The 21,023-nt window shown below is 37.1% G+C and overlaps 2 protein-coding genes across 5 annotated transcripts; one reads left to right on the top strand and one right to left on the bottom strand.

Moving 5' to 3' along the window:
* Positions 1–1,998: 1,998 nt before the first annotated feature.
* On the bottom strand, positions 1,999–8,861 carry LOC144197170 (dynein regulatory complex protein 11). 2 transcript variants are annotated; one of them, XM_077717797.1, is made up of 20 exons: positions 8,778–8,861; positions 7,990–8,056; positions 7,487–7,814; positions 7,302–7,421; positions 6,499–6,678; positions 6,333–6,404; positions 5,857–6,062; positions 5,685–5,769; positions 5,521–5,619; positions 5,368–5,446; positions 5,179–5,285; positions 5,000–5,077; positions 4,834–4,892; positions 4,211–4,293; positions 3,556–3,663; positions 3,287–3,486; positions 3,012–3,098; positions 2,756–2,933; positions 2,445–2,683; positions 1,999–2,372 (listed from the first exon to the last, which is right to left on the bottom strand). In XM_077717797.1, exons 2-20 carry the CDS (start codon positions 7,998–8,000, stop codon positions 2,241–2,243), a joined length of 2,451 nt encoding a protein of 816 aa, XP_077573923.1. In that variant the 5' UTR covers positions 8,001–8,056; positions 8,778–8,861; the 3' UTR covers positions 1,999–2,240. The 2 variants fall into 2 exon arrangements, with proteins under 2 accessions (XP_077573923.1, XP_077573924.1); XM_077717798.1 differs by lacking the exon at positions 8,778–8,861 and adding an exon at positions 8,726–8,745.
* Positions 8,613–19,539, top strand: alkal1 (ALK and LTK ligand 1). 3 transcript variants are annotated; one of them, XR_013326478.1, is made up of 7 exons: positions 8,613–9,773; positions 9,944–10,216; positions 15,318–15,371; positions 15,885–15,968; positions 17,355–17,426; positions 18,304–18,358; positions 19,063–19,539. XR_013326478.1 is itself a non-coding variant. In XM_077717800.1 (6 exons), the coding sequence occupies exons 2-5, from the start codon at positions 9,946–9,948 to the stop codon at positions 17,417–17,419; spliced, it is 471 nt and encodes a 156-aa protein (XP_077573926.1). In that variant the 5' UTR covers positions 8,613–9,773; positions 9,944–9,945; the 3' UTR covers positions 17,420–17,426; positions 18,304–18,808. The 3 variants fall into 3 exon arrangements, 2 of the variants coding, with proteins under 2 accessions (XP_077573926.1, XP_077573925.1); XM_077717800.1 differs by lacking the exon at positions 19,063–19,539 and having other exon boundaries at positions 15,888–15,968; positions 18,304–18,808; XM_077717799.1 differs by lacking the exon at positions 19,063–19,539 and having other exon boundaries at positions 18,304–18,808.
* The last annotated feature ends 1,484 nt before the right edge of the window (positions 19,540–21,023 follow it).

Below are 21,023 nucleotides of genomic sequence, written 5' to 3'. Positions count from 1 at the left end.
CAGGGTCATGGTACACTGTACTCGCGTAGTACTCTACTTGACGAGAGGTGGGGTACACCTTGGACTGGTTATCAGTCGATAACCAGGCGCCTACAGCAGAAGAACCATACGGCCAAAATATTTTTATATTTTTAAAGTTGAGATTACTGAGTCTAGTGCAGAAAAGGAGACCATTGAACGATAGACTAGTTGTGCTGGAGTCCCTGGACTGGTCGCCAATCAGGGTGTCTACAGATCTACACAAAAACTACCATAAAGCCAAAATATTGAATTGCCAAGTAAACTGATTTTTGTGTTTTGTGGGGGTGTTGGGGTATATTTAGTCATTTTTACATCATTACTCATTCAATTTTAAAAGGAGTACTATATTAATTACGGTTAATACTAATATATACATTGTGCTTTATTGGCACTTGTTATTTTTAACAAATGAATCTTTCACACATTCACATTTGTCACATCACTTGATGGTAAAACCATTGAATAATTGAAAATGTACAAGTTTAGTACAGTTATCTAAGTTCTTATGTTGATTACGTGTTGTCAACCTTCACAAACAACTTTAAACCACCTTCAATTTGTTCATCAGCAACAGTGAGTGACTCCCAGGAACAGTTTAGCAGTTTTTCCACCGGATGTTATTTCTCATGCTGCACACCATTTTTTTTTTTTTTTTTTTAATCAAGCTCAGAAAAGTCAACAGAATGCCAACTACCGTACCTCCACCAATATTGAACTGAAAACAAGTGGAACGTTATTTCCAAATGATTGTCAATTGCTTTAATTTGTGATGACCCAATCTGTCATTGACCTAAATATGAGTTTTGACAGTGGCAGCCCACTGGGAATCTCCTCCACCGTCACAGTTTGAAAGGTCGTGAGGAGATTAAGCAATAATGAGATGCCATTTTCACTGGCTCGTCATTCACCACAACAAAGAAGAACTTCTTTACACGTGGTATTGTCATTTGGAAATCTGTCCATGGGATAAGATGGGATTCACCGGTTTGATGCCCGAGTTTAAGATAATAGAGGCCCACACGACAGTTCATTTAAAAAAAGTGAGATATTATAAATATTTTGCTGAATTTAGAGAGACAGACAGAACACAAACATGGGACAGCCCAGCATTGTGTTAGCTGGGCTTGATAGACAGCTCCATGTGGCACTGAGCACTCCTTAATCCACTGAAACTCTATCGACACGGTAATCTCTGCACAGTCCTGCTGTGCCACAAAAAAACAACTTGTCGTCAGTAAGAGTGGAATGGCGGCATCCAAAGAGGTCTCACTTGCCAAAGTTCCACCGCTTCATTTATCACAAAGGTTGAGTTTTATTTGACGCATTTTCTCTATATATTATTATAAAAAAAAAAAAGGCACATCCAATATCATGACTTAAAAAAAATAAACAATTTTTGGTCCCACTAGCTGTTATTGATGACACAAAAGTAAAATACAATGGATTTAATCTTTATTTGAGCTTGAAAGAATCCCAAGGCAAAGATGAGATATTGATTATTTGGGTTTTTTATTTGTTTTGTTTGACAAAACTGAACAAGAGCTGGATTGTTGTGTCTATCTTCTAGAGTCAAAAATCTAGACATTACAGAGTGTATGATTCAAATGAAGATAGTATACGGTATTATTATGGTTTGGAATACTGAATTTCAACGTTTAGACCCAATAAACGGAGCAAAAAGATGTTTCCTGGAGGCAGTGTAATGACATAGCCGTATGCGGTGCAGGCAGCTGCATTAAGCAGCAGAATAACATTAGATGTCCTTGAGCAGCCTTGTCAACAGTCCCCCATGTCTAATTAAAGCTCAAAGGTGACAACTAGTTAAAACCCTTACCATTCATTTAACCTCTTTAAAACATTATATTTCAATGTATCTTCCCATCCATTTTCTATAACTTGTCTTCATTTGGGTCATAGGTGAGAGGCCTTGTTTTTAGGTGAATAGATCTCATATATATAAAAAAAAAACAGTTAACATAGGTAGAAACATTTAATATTAGAACAAGCATCAATATTACTTGCGTTCCTAACTGCTGAAAAATGTTTAAATATTGCAATGGCATCATATTTCAAATTTTCAGAATGCAGTTTTCAGAGTGATACTGCTCTCTTGTGGCTTTAGTATGCAAACTACACCAGTGTTCACATTTGCAAGTATACACGTTTGTGTCCAAATAATATTTCTATGAACTTTCATAAACATTTGCTTATAACAAAGGTTATTTCTTTCCTTTCTTTGGTGGCGCTTTTCCTTTCCCTTTGGCCGCCCCTTGTTGAGCCTGCAACGCTTCTTCTCTTTCTTGAGCCGCTTTAATCCGCTTCTTTCCCAAAGGAGTTTTTGTATACCATTTCTAGACGAAAACACACATACAAACAGGTCATTTCAGAACAAAAAAAGTTGGTTTGTTTTGACACTCTTTTACTTTGAAAGCGTCTTCTTGCTCTTGAAAAACTGGCGTGAACTTGGCCAACGGCGCCACAAATTCCACGGCCGTTAAAGGCCTCTTTTCTTGTAACAGAAGTCGTCTTTTGGTAATAACTTGCTGGATTGCCTTAATCATGTACCCCGCGGTGTAGCCATCGGAAATTTTGGCCAATGAACTGAGGTCTAAGGCTGCGGTTATCTCGCCTCCATGTTTCTGTATCAATTGCTTCCATAAAACTGAAATCAGATGAATACAAACTTGTAAAAAGACATTTTTGGGTCTTCTTAGTTGTTTTTTTTTATTCTTACCGTATCTTGAGCCATAGTCCGGTCTAGGGATCAGAATGACTTTTGTGTATACCTTACATAGCGACTTAATATCTGCAGTTGTTGGATCTGTACTTGTTCCAATTATGAGGACGCGGTCCTCTTCTTTGATCAACTTGAGCGCTTTGGGCAAATCTTTTTTCAGGCGTTTTGGTTCCATCTAGAAATTTAGAGGACGTTTTAAGTTGCTCCATAAGTAAATTATTCTACACAGGATTTTTATATTCATCTGTCGTACCGCTCGTTCATCCTTGGGAACTTTTTTGTAAAACATTTTCTCTGCGCCGTCTATCCAAATCACTGCAGGTTGCATCAGCCTTGCGACCTGTGTGTCAATAATTGTGAATTTTGGTTCAAAATGTGACAAATTCCCAATAGAAAATGAAATGTTTAAAAATTCATTTTTATCCTGAATAGATGCTTGTTTAAAAATCTTGGCAGAAAATGGATTTTTGCCCAAAAATAGGGCCCAAACCTATGCAAATATTGATTGTTTCTCGTCATCTATGTTACCTTAAAGACTAAATGGATCATCATGGCAAGTCCAGGCTTCCCCGGATACTTTCCAGCGATATTGACGGGAGACAGGTCAAAAAGGGTGGCGCCAGTCTCCTGGCAGATAGCATGGACCAACATCTTTTTACCAACTCCTACTGGCCCGGCTAGTAGAATGGCTTTTGTAAGGGGGGCTTTCTCGTGGACAGCTTGACTGCCTGTACAGAAACATATACGGTCATTCTGAACAATGACTTTCCTTGGCATGTATGAATCAATCTCAATACCTAGAGGTAAAACTCCATAAAGAGATAGGAGTTGCCGCACGTCCGACATTGAGGGCATGGGTTCGATGTCGTTCATTCTCATTGTTGTTCCAAGGTAATTGAAGTCACCTGAGAATTAAAAAGAAGAAGAAAAAGTTCAATTCATGCTGATGTTGGCATTTCAGAAACATATCAGAAGATGGCAGCATGTTGCTAGTGAAGTATTAAAAGTACTTATTGGTCACTACATTACAGTCATATGTAAATCACATCAAAGTGATTGTAACTACAATTTAATTGATATTATAGATGTTTATTTTACAATTATGAATGTTCAGTTTTGATTTACAGTTCATTTGCTTTATTGATTCAACCATTTATCTGACATTCAAATATTTTGCCTTCTTATGTAGCTAAATAAATGACCTAAATGATTACTTACAACGGAAAAATGATTGGAAAAGACACTCCAAACTACAAACACAACGCAAATGATATTCATTCAATATATGTAATATGAATAATGTGCAAGTGCACTTCCTATCAATCCACTGAGCGTGCAACATAATGTCAGGCCTCAATTGATTTCTTTAAAAATATCATTAAGAAAATACTGGACGTCACGCAACGAATAACATCTGAAAATAATCATATAAGAAACGGAACTATGACTTACCCAAGTAGTCCTGCATTCGTACTGGATTAACCCGCTTCAACAAACCCTCCTCCACCAACTCCTGACATAGAGACTCAAGAGTCCTGGATGGCACATTTTTTTTTTTTAGTTTCATTAGATTTAAAGTCTAAACACTCACATTCAGATAATACTAAAAAAAATGTAACCCTCTGGTCCGATTGGCTGCAACAAACATAAAATCAACTTCAACTGTGAGGACTGCTATCGATTGATGATTGCCGGGCTTTGCAGTTAAAATCAATTGGACATGTAGTGTTAGCAATAGAAAGTAATGTGACTTTCAACTCAAACAATGCCATTTATGTTTTTTTTCCCCATCTTTCAGAGTGAAAAAAAACAACCTGATTATAATGTTAAGTGTGGGCATCCTCTCATGATACAACTAATTCAAATATTTTTTGGTCGAAAAGTACATTGCTGGTTTTATAACATTAAAACAGATTTTGTTTTGTAGATTGAAATCAAACTTGAGTTTGTTTATTAACAATGGTTTCAATTGCCTAGTTTTAATTTCCCTTGATTTTTTTTTACTATAAATTCAGTTGAATAGGTAAAAAAACACATTCTTTCATTTCTGCAAAATTCAAGTATCAAGACCTCACCTTGTGATTGTCAAATCCTTTTCACCCTTTTTCTTTTTCTTATCACGCTTGGGTTTTTTCTGCAAATATAGTAGCACAGTTCGCAATTTTTTTTTCCAAAAATGAGTGCCCAAGTATTACAAAAGGTGCCAAATATATTTTTGATATTACTACGTAGACAACACACCTTTTTATAAATCTTGGCTGGTGTTTTTTCCACAGCAAGCCTCCAATCTGCCAGTTCCTGTCTCATTTCCTCATCCACCTGGAGAAAAGACAACAAACATTGTACATCACCTGCATTTGTGAATGTGAGTAAATCATTAATCTTAAAGTAACTCATGCTTTGTATTCCCTAATATTCACCTTTAATCGAATCTCCACCAAAATGTCCACCCTTTTCTCTTCCTTAATCAACTCCACCTCATGTTTTTGGTCAAAATTTCGCGACTCGGTGCGGGTTTCCCAGAAATCTGCAATGACATTCACATCATTTTGTTTTTAATGGCAAATAAGTGCTGAGCAATGACTTCAACCCAGTTATAGTTTCACTACCGACAAAAGTTTTGTTGCATAGTTCCAAGTCTGCCAAAAAAGCCGAAGGTAACATCACCAAGCCCTCCTCTTCTTCCTGCTGTTTAGTTACCATTTCATTAATTTTCTTCAATGATTTGAAAAGTTGAAAAAACTAATATCTCCAGTACTCACCTCTTTATCCTTTCCCTTTCCCTTTGCATCTTTTTTCTCGGGTTCCTTTCCTTTTTTATTTTTGCCATCATCCTCAGCCTCAGCCATTTCTTTCAGCAACTTAAAAAAAAAGAGAGAGAATTATCATCCCTCCCTTAATCATCTTTTGGTGGGCGTATTTATACCTGTTGATAATCCTTTTCAGCAAAAAGTATAGCTGAGCCACCTTCATCATCATCTGGAAACTCTGGGAATACTCCTGTTAGATTACTAAAAGACAGGAACATCTTGAACTAGTTTTCTTATCTATTGTAAAAGCAACTAAAATGATTCATTAGAGCTGTCGGTCTAACTGACCGGCACTCAAGAAACCACTGTCGGATTTGTTCTTTCATGTTGATGGCTATGTCGTGACCTTCGACCTCTAGCAGGTGGTTTGCAGTGGCTATCACAGACTTTTGGTATTCGTCTTCATGTTCCTTCTGTTTATTCCGTGTTGCTTCTTCTGTGTCATTGGCATCGATGATGGCTTGGCATGGCGTCTGGTATTTTGGATCAGGGGCCTGACGCATAACAAATAATAGACAGCCTTGTTAAAGAGGTCTTGGTAACCCCCTATATTTAAAAAGAAGGACATCATTTATTATTATTTTTTATTTACTATATTATGACCGTCGACATTTGTCAGTTATTTTTACGTAAATTCAACTTTTTGAGTGCACAAAAAACAGCATTTGGCAACACGTGCATTTGCGCGACATAACGTGGCCGGCCGGCCTGAACGCTCTAAATTTATAACTTGCATTATGGACAACCAAAAATATTGTTCTTACCATTCCGAGGAAAATCATATCTTCAATACGAGTAGCCTTAGTCTTCTTCCTCTCTTTGTAGCCCCTCCAAACCTACAGATTAAATCCAATACTTTTAGCATGGTGTTGATAAAACCCAAAATGTTTTGGGTGGATATTTAGGCAAAATAAAGAAGAAGAAAAAAACCTTCTGAATGCGGACAGCAGCTCGAGCCATGTCAGCAGGCTGTGGGGCCTCAACCATGGGGATCTTGCTCAATCTTTTACTAGCCTCATTTAAAGCTGCCCTCAAGCGTCCTTGTCGTGCCCTTTCTGCCACTTGTATGATTCTGATGGCCTCATCTTGACTCATAGGCTTTGTCACGCGCTAAGCAGTGCAAAGAGCATACATTTACCATCACTCAATACATAGTTGAGAAAACTTGAATACAAAATACCCCCCAAGAGGCAAATAAACTGAATATCTCCTATTGTTAGTTTGTGCCTCATTTACAATATTCACAAGTATACTCATCAGTTAGAATGCTAATAGAAATTACTAATAAACTAGAAATTACTAATACTACCATGTATGGATGTATCATCTCATCTCATCCCACTTTATTCTCATTTGGGTCACGGGGGGTGCTGGGTTAGGGGTAGGGAGGATACTGACACCCATGTACGCTCACACCCATACCTATAGGGGCAATTTAGTGTCCAATCAGCCTAGCATGCATGTCTTTGGAATGCGGGCGAAAACCGGAGTACCCGGAGGAAACCCAGGGAGAAAATGCAAACTCCACACAGGTGAATTGACCTGGATTTGAACAAAGGACCCCAAGCTGTGAGACCAATGCGCTAACCACTCACTCCACCAGGCTGCCTTAAGTATAACAATCAATTACAAATTACATATAAACTGGCCCAAACCTAATTTATTGCCAAAAGAAGTCTATTCTTACCGTTATATAAATTTACATAGTGATGCTATAATAAAAACTCACTCACTTTATCCGTAACTGTAGCCTCCTTCTTTTTAAGGATATTTGTGATCATCTCCTTTCGCTCTTCGTTGTCTTGTTTGCGTTCAGTCATAAAATAGTGAGGAATGGGAATCTCCAGGTCGGCCTGGTGAGACTTGATTAGTGGCAGCAGTCAAAAGGAACAAAAATGTCATTTAACATAAGACTTACAGGCGTGAGCTTCAGGTCGTGTAAGACATCATCCATGTAGTGGTACTCGCTGAACTCTTTGTCCACCATGTCATTTTTCAGTTCTAAAATTCGGCCCATCACACTTTCGAGGGTGGTCAGAACAAGTCGTCTCTTCTGTGGGTGCACCGCCTGGTCGTAGACCTTCTCTAGTTGTCTAAGTACCTGTAGATATCGCACGTAGAGAGTGGCCAGTCTCTGGAAGAACACCACTCGGTCCTTTTCTGGCTTGATAGGCTCGACGGGGAGCTCCTCAACTAACAGTCGACTCAACTCCACCTGTGCCTCTGCCCACAGTTCGTTGTATGTCCTGGGATGGAATTGCACTCATTATTTACTCATTCGAAGTCACGGACAGAGAATAAATAAGAGAAAGAGATACATTTGAAAGAAACAGCAAGTCAATTTTTGCATGGATGGACATTGTACTGGGTGGAAATGGCAAATCTAATCTCCCTTTCACTCTGAGTGATGGAAACTTTTACCTTTGCGACATTTCTTTTCTGGGACAGCAGTGAGATATCTCTTAGTCAAACGTCCTGTGGGTGGAAGCTGTAAAAAAACGTCATTAAAAACTGTGATCGGTGGAAGTAAACAACAATATTTAATTGTTCCCCAGAGTCCAAATTCAATTTACAGGTTTTTTTTTAAAGATATATGATTAATATATGACTCTTGATATCACCATATATCATGATACTGGCCCTATTTATGTATAGACAGTTCCTTTTTGATGTGGGACACATTATACTTATGATTTTCATAATCGTTTAATATATACTAACCATCATTTCATGATATGTAGTACCAATACTACAAAAGATGATACAATTCTCCATGTATTTAGTGTTGCAAGCTAAAATTAAAGAAACCAGTTGATTCCATTGGTTTATTGATTCAATAATAGATTCGGTGAAAAAAAATATCATAACCTATTGTAAAAATATTAGTAAGTTCAAGTCTTTACAATTTGAAATGTTATTTCAAATCTTGTGTATTTCTGATCCTATTTCTACGTGTCATTTCCCTGAATGACGACTATGGACGTCACTATTGAGTTTGTCACTGAAACGATACTATTATATTACTACATATGATTTAACGCCCTGTTTGTCCACTTGATTGAAGTTAAGATACTTGTGTAAATAAGTCCCTCTTTGGAAAGGAAATTAATTAAGTGGAAAGAGTTTATGAGTTTATGAGTCATCTTAAAGTACATACAAGTAAATAGGAGGTTATGACGTTAGGTTAACGTAAATCGATTAAAACCTACCGCAGGAGGATGTTGCCATGGAAACGACAAACAAGGTTTGCTCTTGATTTGAAGGGATTTGCGTAACAGGTGTCACACTGCCACCTACTGAAATGGAGAATAACGTATTAAAGTATTTCCTCTCACAAAAGGACGGGCGTTTATAACAACATTAGATGATAATGCATCTACAAATATTGTAAAATACACTTGAATGTTTCAGGAATACATTTAGATCTGGGTCACAAAATAAAACAATGGTGAGCCTTGGGAAATATTGGAACATAAAAGGAAAGAATTAAATTACTTTTTGCTGAATTTGAAGAGCTATTGGAAAATATTAGTTAAAAAACGACATTTTTCTACATTCATATTGTTGCCTTCACCAAACAACAGATGAATGCAAAAGAAAATATGCTTATATATTTTCATAGTTCTTACTCTGATCTTATATATTAAAACGATTCATCAGAACCACTTTAGCTGTAGCCATGCCGGATTAAGGAAAAGTCTGCCTGGAGGTGCATCACGTTAAGGCGGGTCACAAGACACCAGATACGGGTGCGCAAACATCCCACACAGTGACAGTTCCATGAAGCTCACACTCAAACTTCGCTGCATTTCACAGCCAACTTTCTTCCTTTAACGGAGGAAAAAAAACATCTTTGAAGACTACTGAACTTCTGCTTGATTTTCACCCTTTTTTGGGGTGGGAAGTGCACAAATATTGATGCACGTAGGTTCCTTTTTGTAAAGAGTTGTTGAAGTTGTGATGCGCGCAAAGGAGGGGCGCAGCGCATGTCAAAGTGAGCGAACGCCGCCGGATGAAACGCCGCCAAAGATGTCAACCTTGCTTTGCCACCCACACCAAATCGATTGTATTACCCCCAAGAAGGCACACATAAATAGAGACGGGGGACTATTGCTCCAAAGACGGAATTGAACGAGAAGAGCACGCTTCGACCACAGACCAGGACTTCAACCACTTCAAGTATACATTGACCACTCACCAAACTAGTAAGTCTCATCTCAACCTTTATTTCACCTTACAAATTCAACGTAACAAATCTGCATTTGGGCTTCAAACTCCTGGACGCACTTAAATCAACAGGTTTTGGGGTGATTTTTTTTTTTAGATCAGTTTGCTTTTGAGATTCATGCTTTTCTTGGTTTCTTTGTACAATAAGCCATGCAGGTTGAGAGGAAATGGCATATACTTCTGACTTTTCTCATCCTGCTCATCACCTCTGGCCAATGCATGGACAACAAGGAGGTCAAGCAGAAGGAGAGGAAGACCATTTTGGATTTAATCTTACAGGTGATCAGAGACAGCCAACAACGGGACAAACACGTTTCCAGGCGCTGCAGTGGAGGACAGTTTGCTTCCCTTCAAGACCTGAAGTTGTCCTCCCGTGAAAAGCCTTTGTACATTCCCAGACTGGATAACAGTAAACTCATAGGTAAGCTGATAAGACCTATTTTTAGCTAGTGATGATCAAAGCATAATCCGTTATTTTAGCGTGGGAGACAGCTGTCATTGTGCTCATCTCAGTTCAACTTAGTTCCACCAAGCCTGAGTTGGTCTGGCTTTTGGCAATTGGATGCTTCTGTTAGGATAACGTCTTACTAGCGTATACGGTACGCATGCCGAGTTTGATCGTAATTATTGTGATGACCAGTTTTACATTAGATTTGTTGCGGTAGAACATTAACAGATGTGGATGTTGGCGCTTTTGCTACGTTTCCACTCTTTGCTCGTTGAAAATTCAGTGTCTTAGTGATGATGGGGACAGCAAAGAAGGGGAGCATCATCCATGGAGGAGGAGCGTCATAGTGTCAAATGTGAATGACTCATTCACTGAGATTCAATGAGGAGTCCTAAAGCATGAATGGTGGCCATCGCTGTTCAACTGTGGAGCAGCTTTTACAGTTTCTTTACTATCTATTCGTTGAGGATAAGCAAGAAGAGACTTTTCCAACATAGCACCGGGTTGGGCGCTTCAAAGTTCAGAGCAGGAAATCATCTGAATGATAGGAAGGCAAGATTTAAACTTAAAAAGACTCAATTAGATAAGGACAGCACTATAAATTCTGATTACATTTAAATGGGTAACTAGCTAATGAAATTGCAATCTTTCATTCATTCATTCATTCATTTTTTCCGTACCGCGCTTATCCTCACAAGAGTTTCAAGGGGTGCTGGAGGCTATCCCAGCCAACTACGTGCACCAGGTAGGGTGACACCCAAAATTGTTGGCCAGCCAATGGCAGAGCGCAAGGAGACGGACAACCATTCATGCTCACATTCATACCTAAGGGTAATTTAGAGTTTTCAATCAGACTTCATGCTTTTGGGATGTGAGAGGAAACCCCAGAGAAAACCTGCCAAATTGTAATTTGTTGAAAAAAAGGAAAATAATAATAATCGAAATCCTCTGTCTCTGCTGTCTGGTTGAATTCTAACAGACTGATGGATGCAGTCATAATGTAGAGTTTTGATCTTAATTCTTGGCGTACCTAAATCAGTTTCCCGGGGACGCATTAAGGTTGATATAATAAAAGCTTATCAGGTGAATTTGATGATGATGAGGTACTCCCTCTCTAATGTCGTCAACAGAGAGTTTTAAAATTCTTATTGATTAAAGATGCTGGTTTTGGACAGGACAGAGGAATTGCAAAAATCCAAAAGATGCTAGATAAAACTGGATGCACCAGCAGGTGAACTCTTGTAATATCTAGTATTTTATGCCCTATCATTTTATCGAGCAGTTTACAACATTTACAAACCAGGTTCAAGAAAATATTTGGCAAATTATACCAATTGTGAATAAGAATTGGATGCAATGGTGTAGAAAAATATGTTGATTTTTAATTTGTATGGTGTCAACAAATCTCAAAACCTTTAGTTTAGGACATGTTCAACTGTCTCCGGGTGTCAGGTTACCTATTAACTTCACATCATTTAATTTTTACCCACATTTTTACACAGTATCCCATTTTTTTTGGGGGGGGATCCAATTTCTCAAATGAGTTACTCAAAGAAATTGTAAAAATGTAATGAGAATTGTTGTAATTAGTTATGAAAGGCAGTTCGAGAGGTTCACCTGGGAGACGGGACGTGATTATTCAGGTGTGTTTAAAAATTCTATTCCTAGGTAACAATGGACGTGATAACATCGATTTGTGAATCTGCAAGTTCAGAACTGTCCAAAATTCCTTGGCAAGAAGAACAACTTATGTATTTAGGCATCATATCTTAGGTGGAAGATGCCTTTAAGTATCAGGAAACACAAAAATTGGCTATGTTGTAAACGTAATGCTTTAATTAGTATGTCCTGGGATGCCAAATTCATTAAAAAGACATGCCGGGTCCCATAAACATTTATGTAAACAAATCATTCCTGAACATATGGCAGAATTATTATTCAAAAATAGGATAAATTGTCTAATTCCTAATTTGATTGATACTACTACTTACAACTTTGACTTAATTTCCTTAATGAACCCATTCTATTTTGCTAAGATTCTCACATTATTTATAAGCTTGAAGGATAAAAGCAATGATAGTTGTACCCTGAGATTCTTTAATAATGCTTCATATCAGTAGACCCATTGGAAGTTTCTTAACTGAAAATAATGACGTTTTTCTGCGGTTGAGATTCTCTCCAACATACCAGTGAGTCTGGTCCTGTTGGAGAGGCGTGGCTTAAGTCTCAACGTCTTATCCATCGGTCTGCGCAATTGGAAAAGCACCTTTCTCAGACCAGTGAGTGGATGGAATTTATCTTTTGAGGATCCAAAATAAAGCATGTCAGCAAATGATGCGTGTGACGCTACCAAAGTACGGCAGTCACGCAATGATGGATTTTTTTTAGATGGAACGCAATCTACTGTAAGAATCTGTCGAGTTGGAGATTGGGGTTGGAGACAATGTCAGATGGATCAGTGGACATTGACATGAAATAAAAAAAAAGTGCATTGCTTTGCTTTATTTGGTCTGGCTGGTCAATGTAGAAATAGAAAAGTAAAGATGTCAAAACTTAGTGCTAAACGTTGGCCTTTTTCATGTCTATTTTTCAGCATAGTGTTCATGTGTGTGTCTGCTCAAGGTAGACATTCTGTCCCTTTATTGCTCCATGTTGTCCACGTCCAATGATTGGAAAATGTTTGCACATGTTGGCTTGTTGTCAAATCCTAGGACTCTTACAAAAATTGCCATTTCAAAAGGAACCGCAACAAACCAAAAAACATGCATTGTATATACCAAAGAAAGCAAACTATGGATTTTTCTCTTGTGTATACGTCCTAAGATAAATAACTATGAAACTTCCCACCATTATACGTACGACAGTATAAGTTGAACAACAACAACAAAAAATGTAAATATTGTTGGGCAACATTATAACTGTCATACTTTGTATTTAACAAAAAAAAAAAGTAATTTGGCCAGGGTTCATTTATTCATTTTTAACCCTACTTTTTTTTGGTCATGGTGGAGGGGTGCTTGAGCCTATCTCAGATGATTCTAGACTGGTTGCCAGTTTGTCATCGATGCGGGTTATATATGTCCTCTATGTATTTATTTTATGCAACAATACTAAGGCTTTTTGTAACATTTTTCCAATACTTTTTTCAAGAAGTGATAACTAACTAACTCCATTAAAATGACTTAAATGACACATAAGTCACAATCATCCCAGCCTTAATTAAAAACTAAACAGTTACTGGTTGTACAGTACAGTACATTATATGCTAATTTTAGGGTTTTAGTGGTCATTACATTTTTTTCATAGTTGAATAAAGTGAAAATAAATGTGACACCATACTGAAGAGTATTTTATAAATTAAAATGGTTGAAGGAAAAATATATGGAATGAGGCTTCAAGCTGTATGAAAAAAATCATCTGTTGTCCAGCATGACGCACCAAAGTTTTTTTTTAAATTTTATCCTTAGGGATTCTACTATTTGAAAATCCACTTGTAATTGAATGAAGTCAAGTTCACTATCACGTAACAATGTATTTTACTGTGGTGGACATATCTTTAATCCACCTTGCTGTACAGTGTGTTCCTTTATATGGCTCTCATTGAAGTTAGGCCACATGCCTACCTGCACATACTACTTATTCTGATGAGCATTAAATTCCCATACTGTAAGCTCTTTAGGCTGTTAACAGTTGGTGTGTCTTCTTATTAGCTGTGACTATTTGTGCTATATAGTAATGCCTATATTAATGGAGAATATTATGCCCAATTAAGCCTCTTCATTACTGTAAGTAAGCCGATCTCATCACAGCAAATAGCCATTTACAAAAGTTCCAAACACTTAAAGTGGTTTAACTTCATCTCCTTGGGAATTTTCTCTTGAATTTCAACATTTTCCTCACATTAAATTTCCAGCTCGTGAGTCACTACTAAAGTAAGTATTATTCCGCATTGTTCGTTTGAGCCTTTCTATGATAAGCTTTAGATTTCAAAGCAGGCAAGGTCAGCGGCTGAACCCTCGCTTGGACAATATCCAGGCACGCTTCAGGGTCAGTGAGGGGTGATAGACTACTAATTAAAGGTTGCGCATTACCCTGAAAAGTCTCCCATACAACAGTAAGACATGCTTTGGGTGGTCAACAACGTATTTGACCTCAATATTAGAAGCCTTGATTGATGTGGCATAAAACGAGTTTAATAACTCCTGTCATGGAGCATAAAGCTGGTCAAAGTTAAACATTAAATCTTTTGATGTAAAAATTACATTAGAGCAACAACTCAATGAGTCTCTCTTCTCTTCGTTTACAATTTTTTTCCAACCAACCAGAATATGCTTCTTGGCGCAGACAACAGAGGAAAAAAGTTTTCGTTGTAAATTGTAAACAGAAATGAATTTTTTTTAACTCGCCCTCATCCGTGTTGCTTAAAAAGACTTTGTTTTTGTCATGTGTATGTCATCAAAAGATTGGCCTGGTTTTTAAAAAGGCAGAATTAATACAACAAACTGGTTTAAGGTCATCAAATTACCATGGCAACTTGATAAATAGTGCTCATATTGCCACACACAGCAAGGGGAAAAAGTCCTGAAAGTTTTGACAAGGCGGCTCACAGAGTGGTTAGGATACCCGACTCACTGCTCTAAGATCAAGGGTCGAGTTCCTGTGTTGAGTCTTCTCCAGGTACTGCGATTTCCAAAAAAAACTACGTGGGAGCCTTGTTAAACACTAAACTGTATGGTTCTCCGTCTCCTCGTGCCCTGTGATTGGCTGGCTACCCAGTCAGGGTGTCCCATAGTTGGCTGGGATAAGCTCCAGCACCCCTTGCAACTCTTGTGAAGATAAGCGGTAGGAAAAAATGAATGAATGACAAAGGAAGTCTGGCAGAAACATTAAGTCAAAGCCTTTAATGATACTAATATAAATATAACTGCAGTTGGACATGAGGCCAAAGATAGTTTTTGCCATATCAGTACATTTTGTATTTTTTCATGAGTGTTGTACTGCTATTTATTCAAAGAAGCAACTTTAGGCATTCTTTCTTTTAGATTGTGTAATGTCAGTATATTTTCCTTTCCAGAAATTGTTCCTCGAGATCTAAACATGAAAAGCAAGTTCATTCAGCACTTCACAGGTAAGGAAACTTAGATTTCAGGTGCATGATTGATGAAAGCTCACTGCTGTCTTTGAAAAGATTGGAAAACTATTTTGTTTGGCTACAGATCAAGGCGCACATATATGGCTCTTTTCCAATGCAAGAATGGCCTAAAGCATGTTTTAAGAAATAATTTGTATTCCTCCCAGACAACAAATTAAACAGTGTGCAATGCAGAGAAAAAGCACATGGTTTAAAATTGAAAGATTTAAATCAACTACAAGTTAAACTAAGCGGATTAGTTTTCTCAGGATCTGGATAGACTTCATTAGTGGCGTGAATATCTGTAAAATCGGATATAATCTAGATTATAATTGACAATTTTTGTGTTCGCCAAATCTGTTTTTTTTAAACTAGTTCCATGTTCACAGCCCCCGTTTTTTGTCATAAATCCAAAATGACAGTATTAATAACCATTTAACATTTTAAAGAATAAATCATGCTACCCAAAATGTTGATTAATTTTTGGCTCATGAGTCTTTTTCTATTAAGCAGGACCAGTCAAGTTCTCATCGGAATGCAGAACACACTTTGACAGACTTTATCACAACACAAGAGATTGCTCAAGACCAGCGTGTATGTATTTCATTCTATTTGTCATTATTTTATTTTACCCCGGTCTTAAACACATGTTTTTATTGATGTGTAATTTGTTTTTAAATGTCATGAAAAAGTTCATTTTTTTCTTCAAAAGGCATTTTGTCACATGATGCACACCTCCACCATAGATTTATCACACATGATAATGATTTTCTAACACATTTTTTTGGACTACAAGTAATTAGTTAACCCAGCCAAAAGAAAATCTACAATGAAGAGGAAAAAAAACATAAATCGCATTTTGTTTTACGAGATCTAAGAGAAACAGAGTTATAATGAAATGAGCAACGGGTGGAATAATTAATTAACTAATTGATTCATTTTTTCATCTTTCATACCGCCCATCTAGCATGTGAGAAGTACTATCATTAGATTGCAATCAGGTGCATCTTATTTCAGCAGAAACCTCATTGGTTAAACTGTCTGTAGAGTCTTTGGCTTGACACAAGGATTACAACATTTGTAGCCATTCTATGGTATTTGTTTTAGCTCTGAATTTCCTGACTTTAGCCTCAGTAGTTCAATCCTTGTAAAATCCTCTGCCAAATTCTTGAATGGATTTTCTGACAATCCTCTCAAGATTGTGGTTTTTCCCTGTCGGTGCCCCATTTTCTATCGCACTTTTTCTTCCGCTCCCCGTTTAGGTAAGGTATGATTTGGTCTACCGGCTTCTTTAACTATGACCTTTAGTGGCTTATCTTCATTATAAAGGGTGTTAATGATTGTCTTCTGTTATGTCAGCAGTCATACTATGAATGTTTATTTTACTCAACCAGATTGCAAAGCAAACGGTGCTGGTGTTTTAGTTAATTAGCGGATTAGGGTGTGGCAACATGACTTTCCAAAGATGAGTTTTTACAGTTTTAGGAATTTGCCATAAAATGCATATTTTTTTGAGAGGTTGAATTGATTGTGGTTCTGACTTCGGTGTGAGAAAGAAGTCTGGGTTGGATTCCCGCTTGGTGGCAGTGTGATTGTAATCTTGAGTGGTTGGCCATTTCATACTACGCTGTGATTGGCTGGCAACCAATTTACAGTGTTCCCTGCCTGCCTGCTGCCCGTGGTTGACTTGGCTAGGCTCCAGCACCCCCTGCAATCTTTTTGTGAATAGGTGGTAACAGAAGATGAATGAATCATAATTTGGGGCTTTCATTGGTTCTAAACCACAATCATCACATTTTTTGTAAAGGGTAAAATATTTAACGTGTAATGATTCTATTATGAGTTGAGGTTTCTGGCAAAAAGATTGAACATTTTTGTCATATGTGAACTTTTTTAGATGCACCTGTTGATGTAATAAAAACTGCAACTATAACTTTGCCATGCCTTTTTATTCATGATTGTTTTGTCTATGTTTTTCAGTTTATAAAAGATGTGCAAGATTGCTGACACGATTAGCAATGAGTCCACTCTGCATGCAATCGTAGTTATTGAGTAAGTAAAACATTTCAAGAATAAATGTAACTTTCATTCCAGTGGATAAGTTGTTTAAGTTTGGAAAAAAAAGGTTTTCTCAAAACAATCAAAGAGACTGCCCAGTCATTTTGGTGGTTTGCTTGTAAATACTACACATGAAATATGCTTGAACAGTATATACTGTCATATAAAACAACTTTTGGGTGTGTCTGATTTATAAATTAATATGTTTTCAAAAGTCAAGCAAAATAGCAAAGCACATATTTTGTGTTCATTTGAGTATGCAAGATGTTTTTCCTATAGTACTTTTTACCTACACATAAAATGTAAAATTGCATTGGTGTATAAAGTCAACTTTCTACAAGAATATATATGGCCAAACATTTTTGAGCAAGTTAAATAATAACTCATTTGGTCAGTTCATTGTTGAAGCCCGTTTTAAGGACAGATGATAAAATTCCCATTTATAGCAGACCGTGACTCAATTAAGTGCTCTCAGAGGATGTATACTCCAATTACAAGCCAGTGGTGAGTGATTGCTGCATAAGAGTTCATCTACGTAGTACTTCACTTGTTTTGTTTTTTTATACATTTTTTGTTTCTTCTTTCACTTATGTTTGGTTAAATTGTGATGAGAAAATTGATGGAGAGCCAATTATTCCAGTGAGTCACATAATGAAATACCCTGTGTTCTTTGCTACAAATATTTTAAATATATATTGCATTTCAAGAGCTTTTTTTAAAATGATTAGCAGTTGATGCATCATTGTGACTAAAATTAACAATATTAGATGACTAATAATAAAATCATCAGGGAAACAAGCTGGAAATTTTAGGACAATTTTACTTCTTCAGAATTGATTAATTAACCTGTTTTTTTTTTCTCCCCCGCCAGGTCTCATCATCATAAAAGAACGTGTTGCCGAGGAAGTGCCTTCAAATCCACAGCGGTAATATACACGAGAACATTGTTGTTGAATCACATTTTTATTTTTGTTACTTTTTGTGGTCTTACCATAAATGCTGTTGGAAATGGTGGTCATTTTAACATCTACAATATTTCATAAAGCACATGTACTTTCTGTATTTTTAAGGACACGTTAATTTAATCTATCAAATGTTAGGCAGGTGTGGACTGTGCAGTATAGTATATCTATTTCCACCACAGTTGGATTCTATTGCTTTAAAAAGATGAAAAGATTTCCCTTTCTCTTTATGACTGAAATCCTCTATTGTTGTGAAACTCGTAGGCTGCCTTGTATTGAACCATTTTTCAAGCTCTTGTCTTCATCACCTTTTATTTGGCACTTGAGTGATTGTTGACTATGAGAACACGTAGAATGAAAACAGATGTGATAACACTGCACTATTGAACAATAAATACTTATTAAAGCAGCGCATATGCGGTGCATTGACATTCTTGGAAATGAAATCGAGGTGACGATGTCAGGTTGCAAATGGAACTCAAGGGACGGAAGTGCGGAAAGTTAAAAAACAAGTCTTCACCAAGTCCCACCCAACATCTTCCCGATATCTTGCTCTCAGAAATAATGCAAACCAAATATGATCAAGCTAAAGTGGTGCCCTGAGATACAAGTTTAATTGTTTCTGTAGCCAGACTCGTAACTCAAACAAATCCCATGTTTCCCTGCAGAAATTAAAGACATTCATCTGTCAGCCTACGCCCATTTAAACTACTGTCAACACAGCCTGGAGTCTATGTTTTGAAAAAAAGATAAAAACAACAACTTTGAGGTCACTAAACATTCTGAAGAGATTGTTATTAATTCCATCATACTTTTTTTTTCAGTTTGGTTTATCTCATTCAGTTATTCGAGTTCGGTAATGTTTGGAAAAAAAAAAATGCATCTCAACTCCTGCCATTATTGGCCCAAGCATTAAACAGCTTGATCTTATGAACTATCAAAACATTCCTTCTGTTAAAAGAAAAACTTGTTTTCACTCATCCAACTCCTTTCCAAAAAATGTAATGAACCAAGGTGACATGTTGGATTGTGTTAAAAGACCAAATGGTAGAGTGTAAAGATGATCTGGTTATAGTATTCCCCTTAAAAAAAAATGCAGAAAAACATTTCCTCTCTTTATCCCGTCCATGTGTTTTGTGCTTAAAGTGGCACCAAAGGAACATTTAAAATGGCTCTCAGATTTTTTTTTTAAATGCGGGTTGGAATAAATATTTGGAGACATAATGTACTAAAAGAAAATAAGAGCAAAATTGGAATCAGGCCAAAACATTGATCACAACAGTTTAGTTCTCATTTAAACCCCATTAAAGCTTGCATGTACAAACAAGTGCCAACATTCATACTATTGGTGAAAAAAAAAAAAAAAAAGCTCTCCCCTGGTCATCCCAAGGAACCCAAATGTGGCCCCGAAAATCCACGTTAAATCTGTAGTCTTACAATTAACCTTAGCATGTTCAATAAACCCCTTGATTGAGAGTCTATGATGAAATAAAGAAAACTCACATAGGTTGCAAATTGTTCCGAGTACGTATATTTGATCCCAGAGATATTGAAACATCTAATCTGTGTTCTACATTCAGTTACACAAAATGTATATGTATAAGATGTAAATACTCCAAAGGCGTCACACAATGCACAAATCAAATGTAAAAGCCAGGCACTTTTCGTTGAGATTCCCTTTTGTCCTTCTATGCTTACGGCTTTATTAATAATGCTTTGCCAGAAATATGCCCTACAAATCCATTCCAGTAGTAATTTGCTTATTTAATCACCACTCATTAATGTGATTTCTTCAATCCATATGGACAAATGAGCTTTTATTTAATGTTGGCATTTAAACTTCTCGTTACAACGCAAATGCAGAACGATAACGTTTTCGATATTTGAGAGCAGTAGTAATGAGCAAAAGGTGTGTTTAGATATTGTAGGATTTTTAGGAATACAATTATTCAAGTTTTGAGAAACAAATAGAAATATTAGTCTTTTCCTATGTTACCTATGTTATCTTGGCATTTCATTTGGGAAGAAAGTTTGATAATCATCTTTAGATGGATGAATATTGTTTTTGGATGACTCATCCATTCCTAAATAGCTTTGTTTTTTGACCAAAATATTTCTTTTGGTGGCGTACTGCCGTACTAGACTGACTCTAACAACTTGGGATTAATTCTATGTTCTTATGTTTTTAAATACTTGGACTTTTTGATAGTAAAGTTCTGACTGTGTTTTCAACTTTGAGGTTCATTAAGGCTCCCGTGATAATGACCTGGGACCATAGTTTGGCAGCAGGGATGGCTTCCGCCTCAGCTATAAAAGGATTAGACAGCTAAAAATACAGCCTTACTCCTCATGGGGACACACTCGGGATCCCTTTCCCCTCCGGTTGGCCGGGCCACGGACAGAGGTTGGGAATTTGAGGAGGATATCGCTTATCTGGAGACAAACAGCTCAGATTAGAAGAAGAGACGGAAGATGATCTTGGGACAAAATGTGGGAGGACTGTAACACAATTAGACATGGGCACCAAACCTCCCCTGGTACTGTTGACAAATCCCACTGCAATCAATTGTCCATGGAAACCAAACATCTCCTTCCTGTCACAGGGGGTGCTGGAGCTAATCCCAGCTAA

Source organism: Stigmatopora nigra, chromosome 5, assembly GCF_051989575.1.
Source record: "Stigmatopora nigra isolate UIUO_SnigA chromosome 5, RoL_Snig_1.1, whole genome shotgun sequence".
NCBI classification, from domain to species: Eukaryota; Metazoa; Chordata; class Actinopteri; order Syngnathiformes; family Syngnathidae; genus Stigmatopora; species Stigmatopora nigra.
This window is presented reverse-complemented; position numbering and strand designations above follow the sequence as displayed.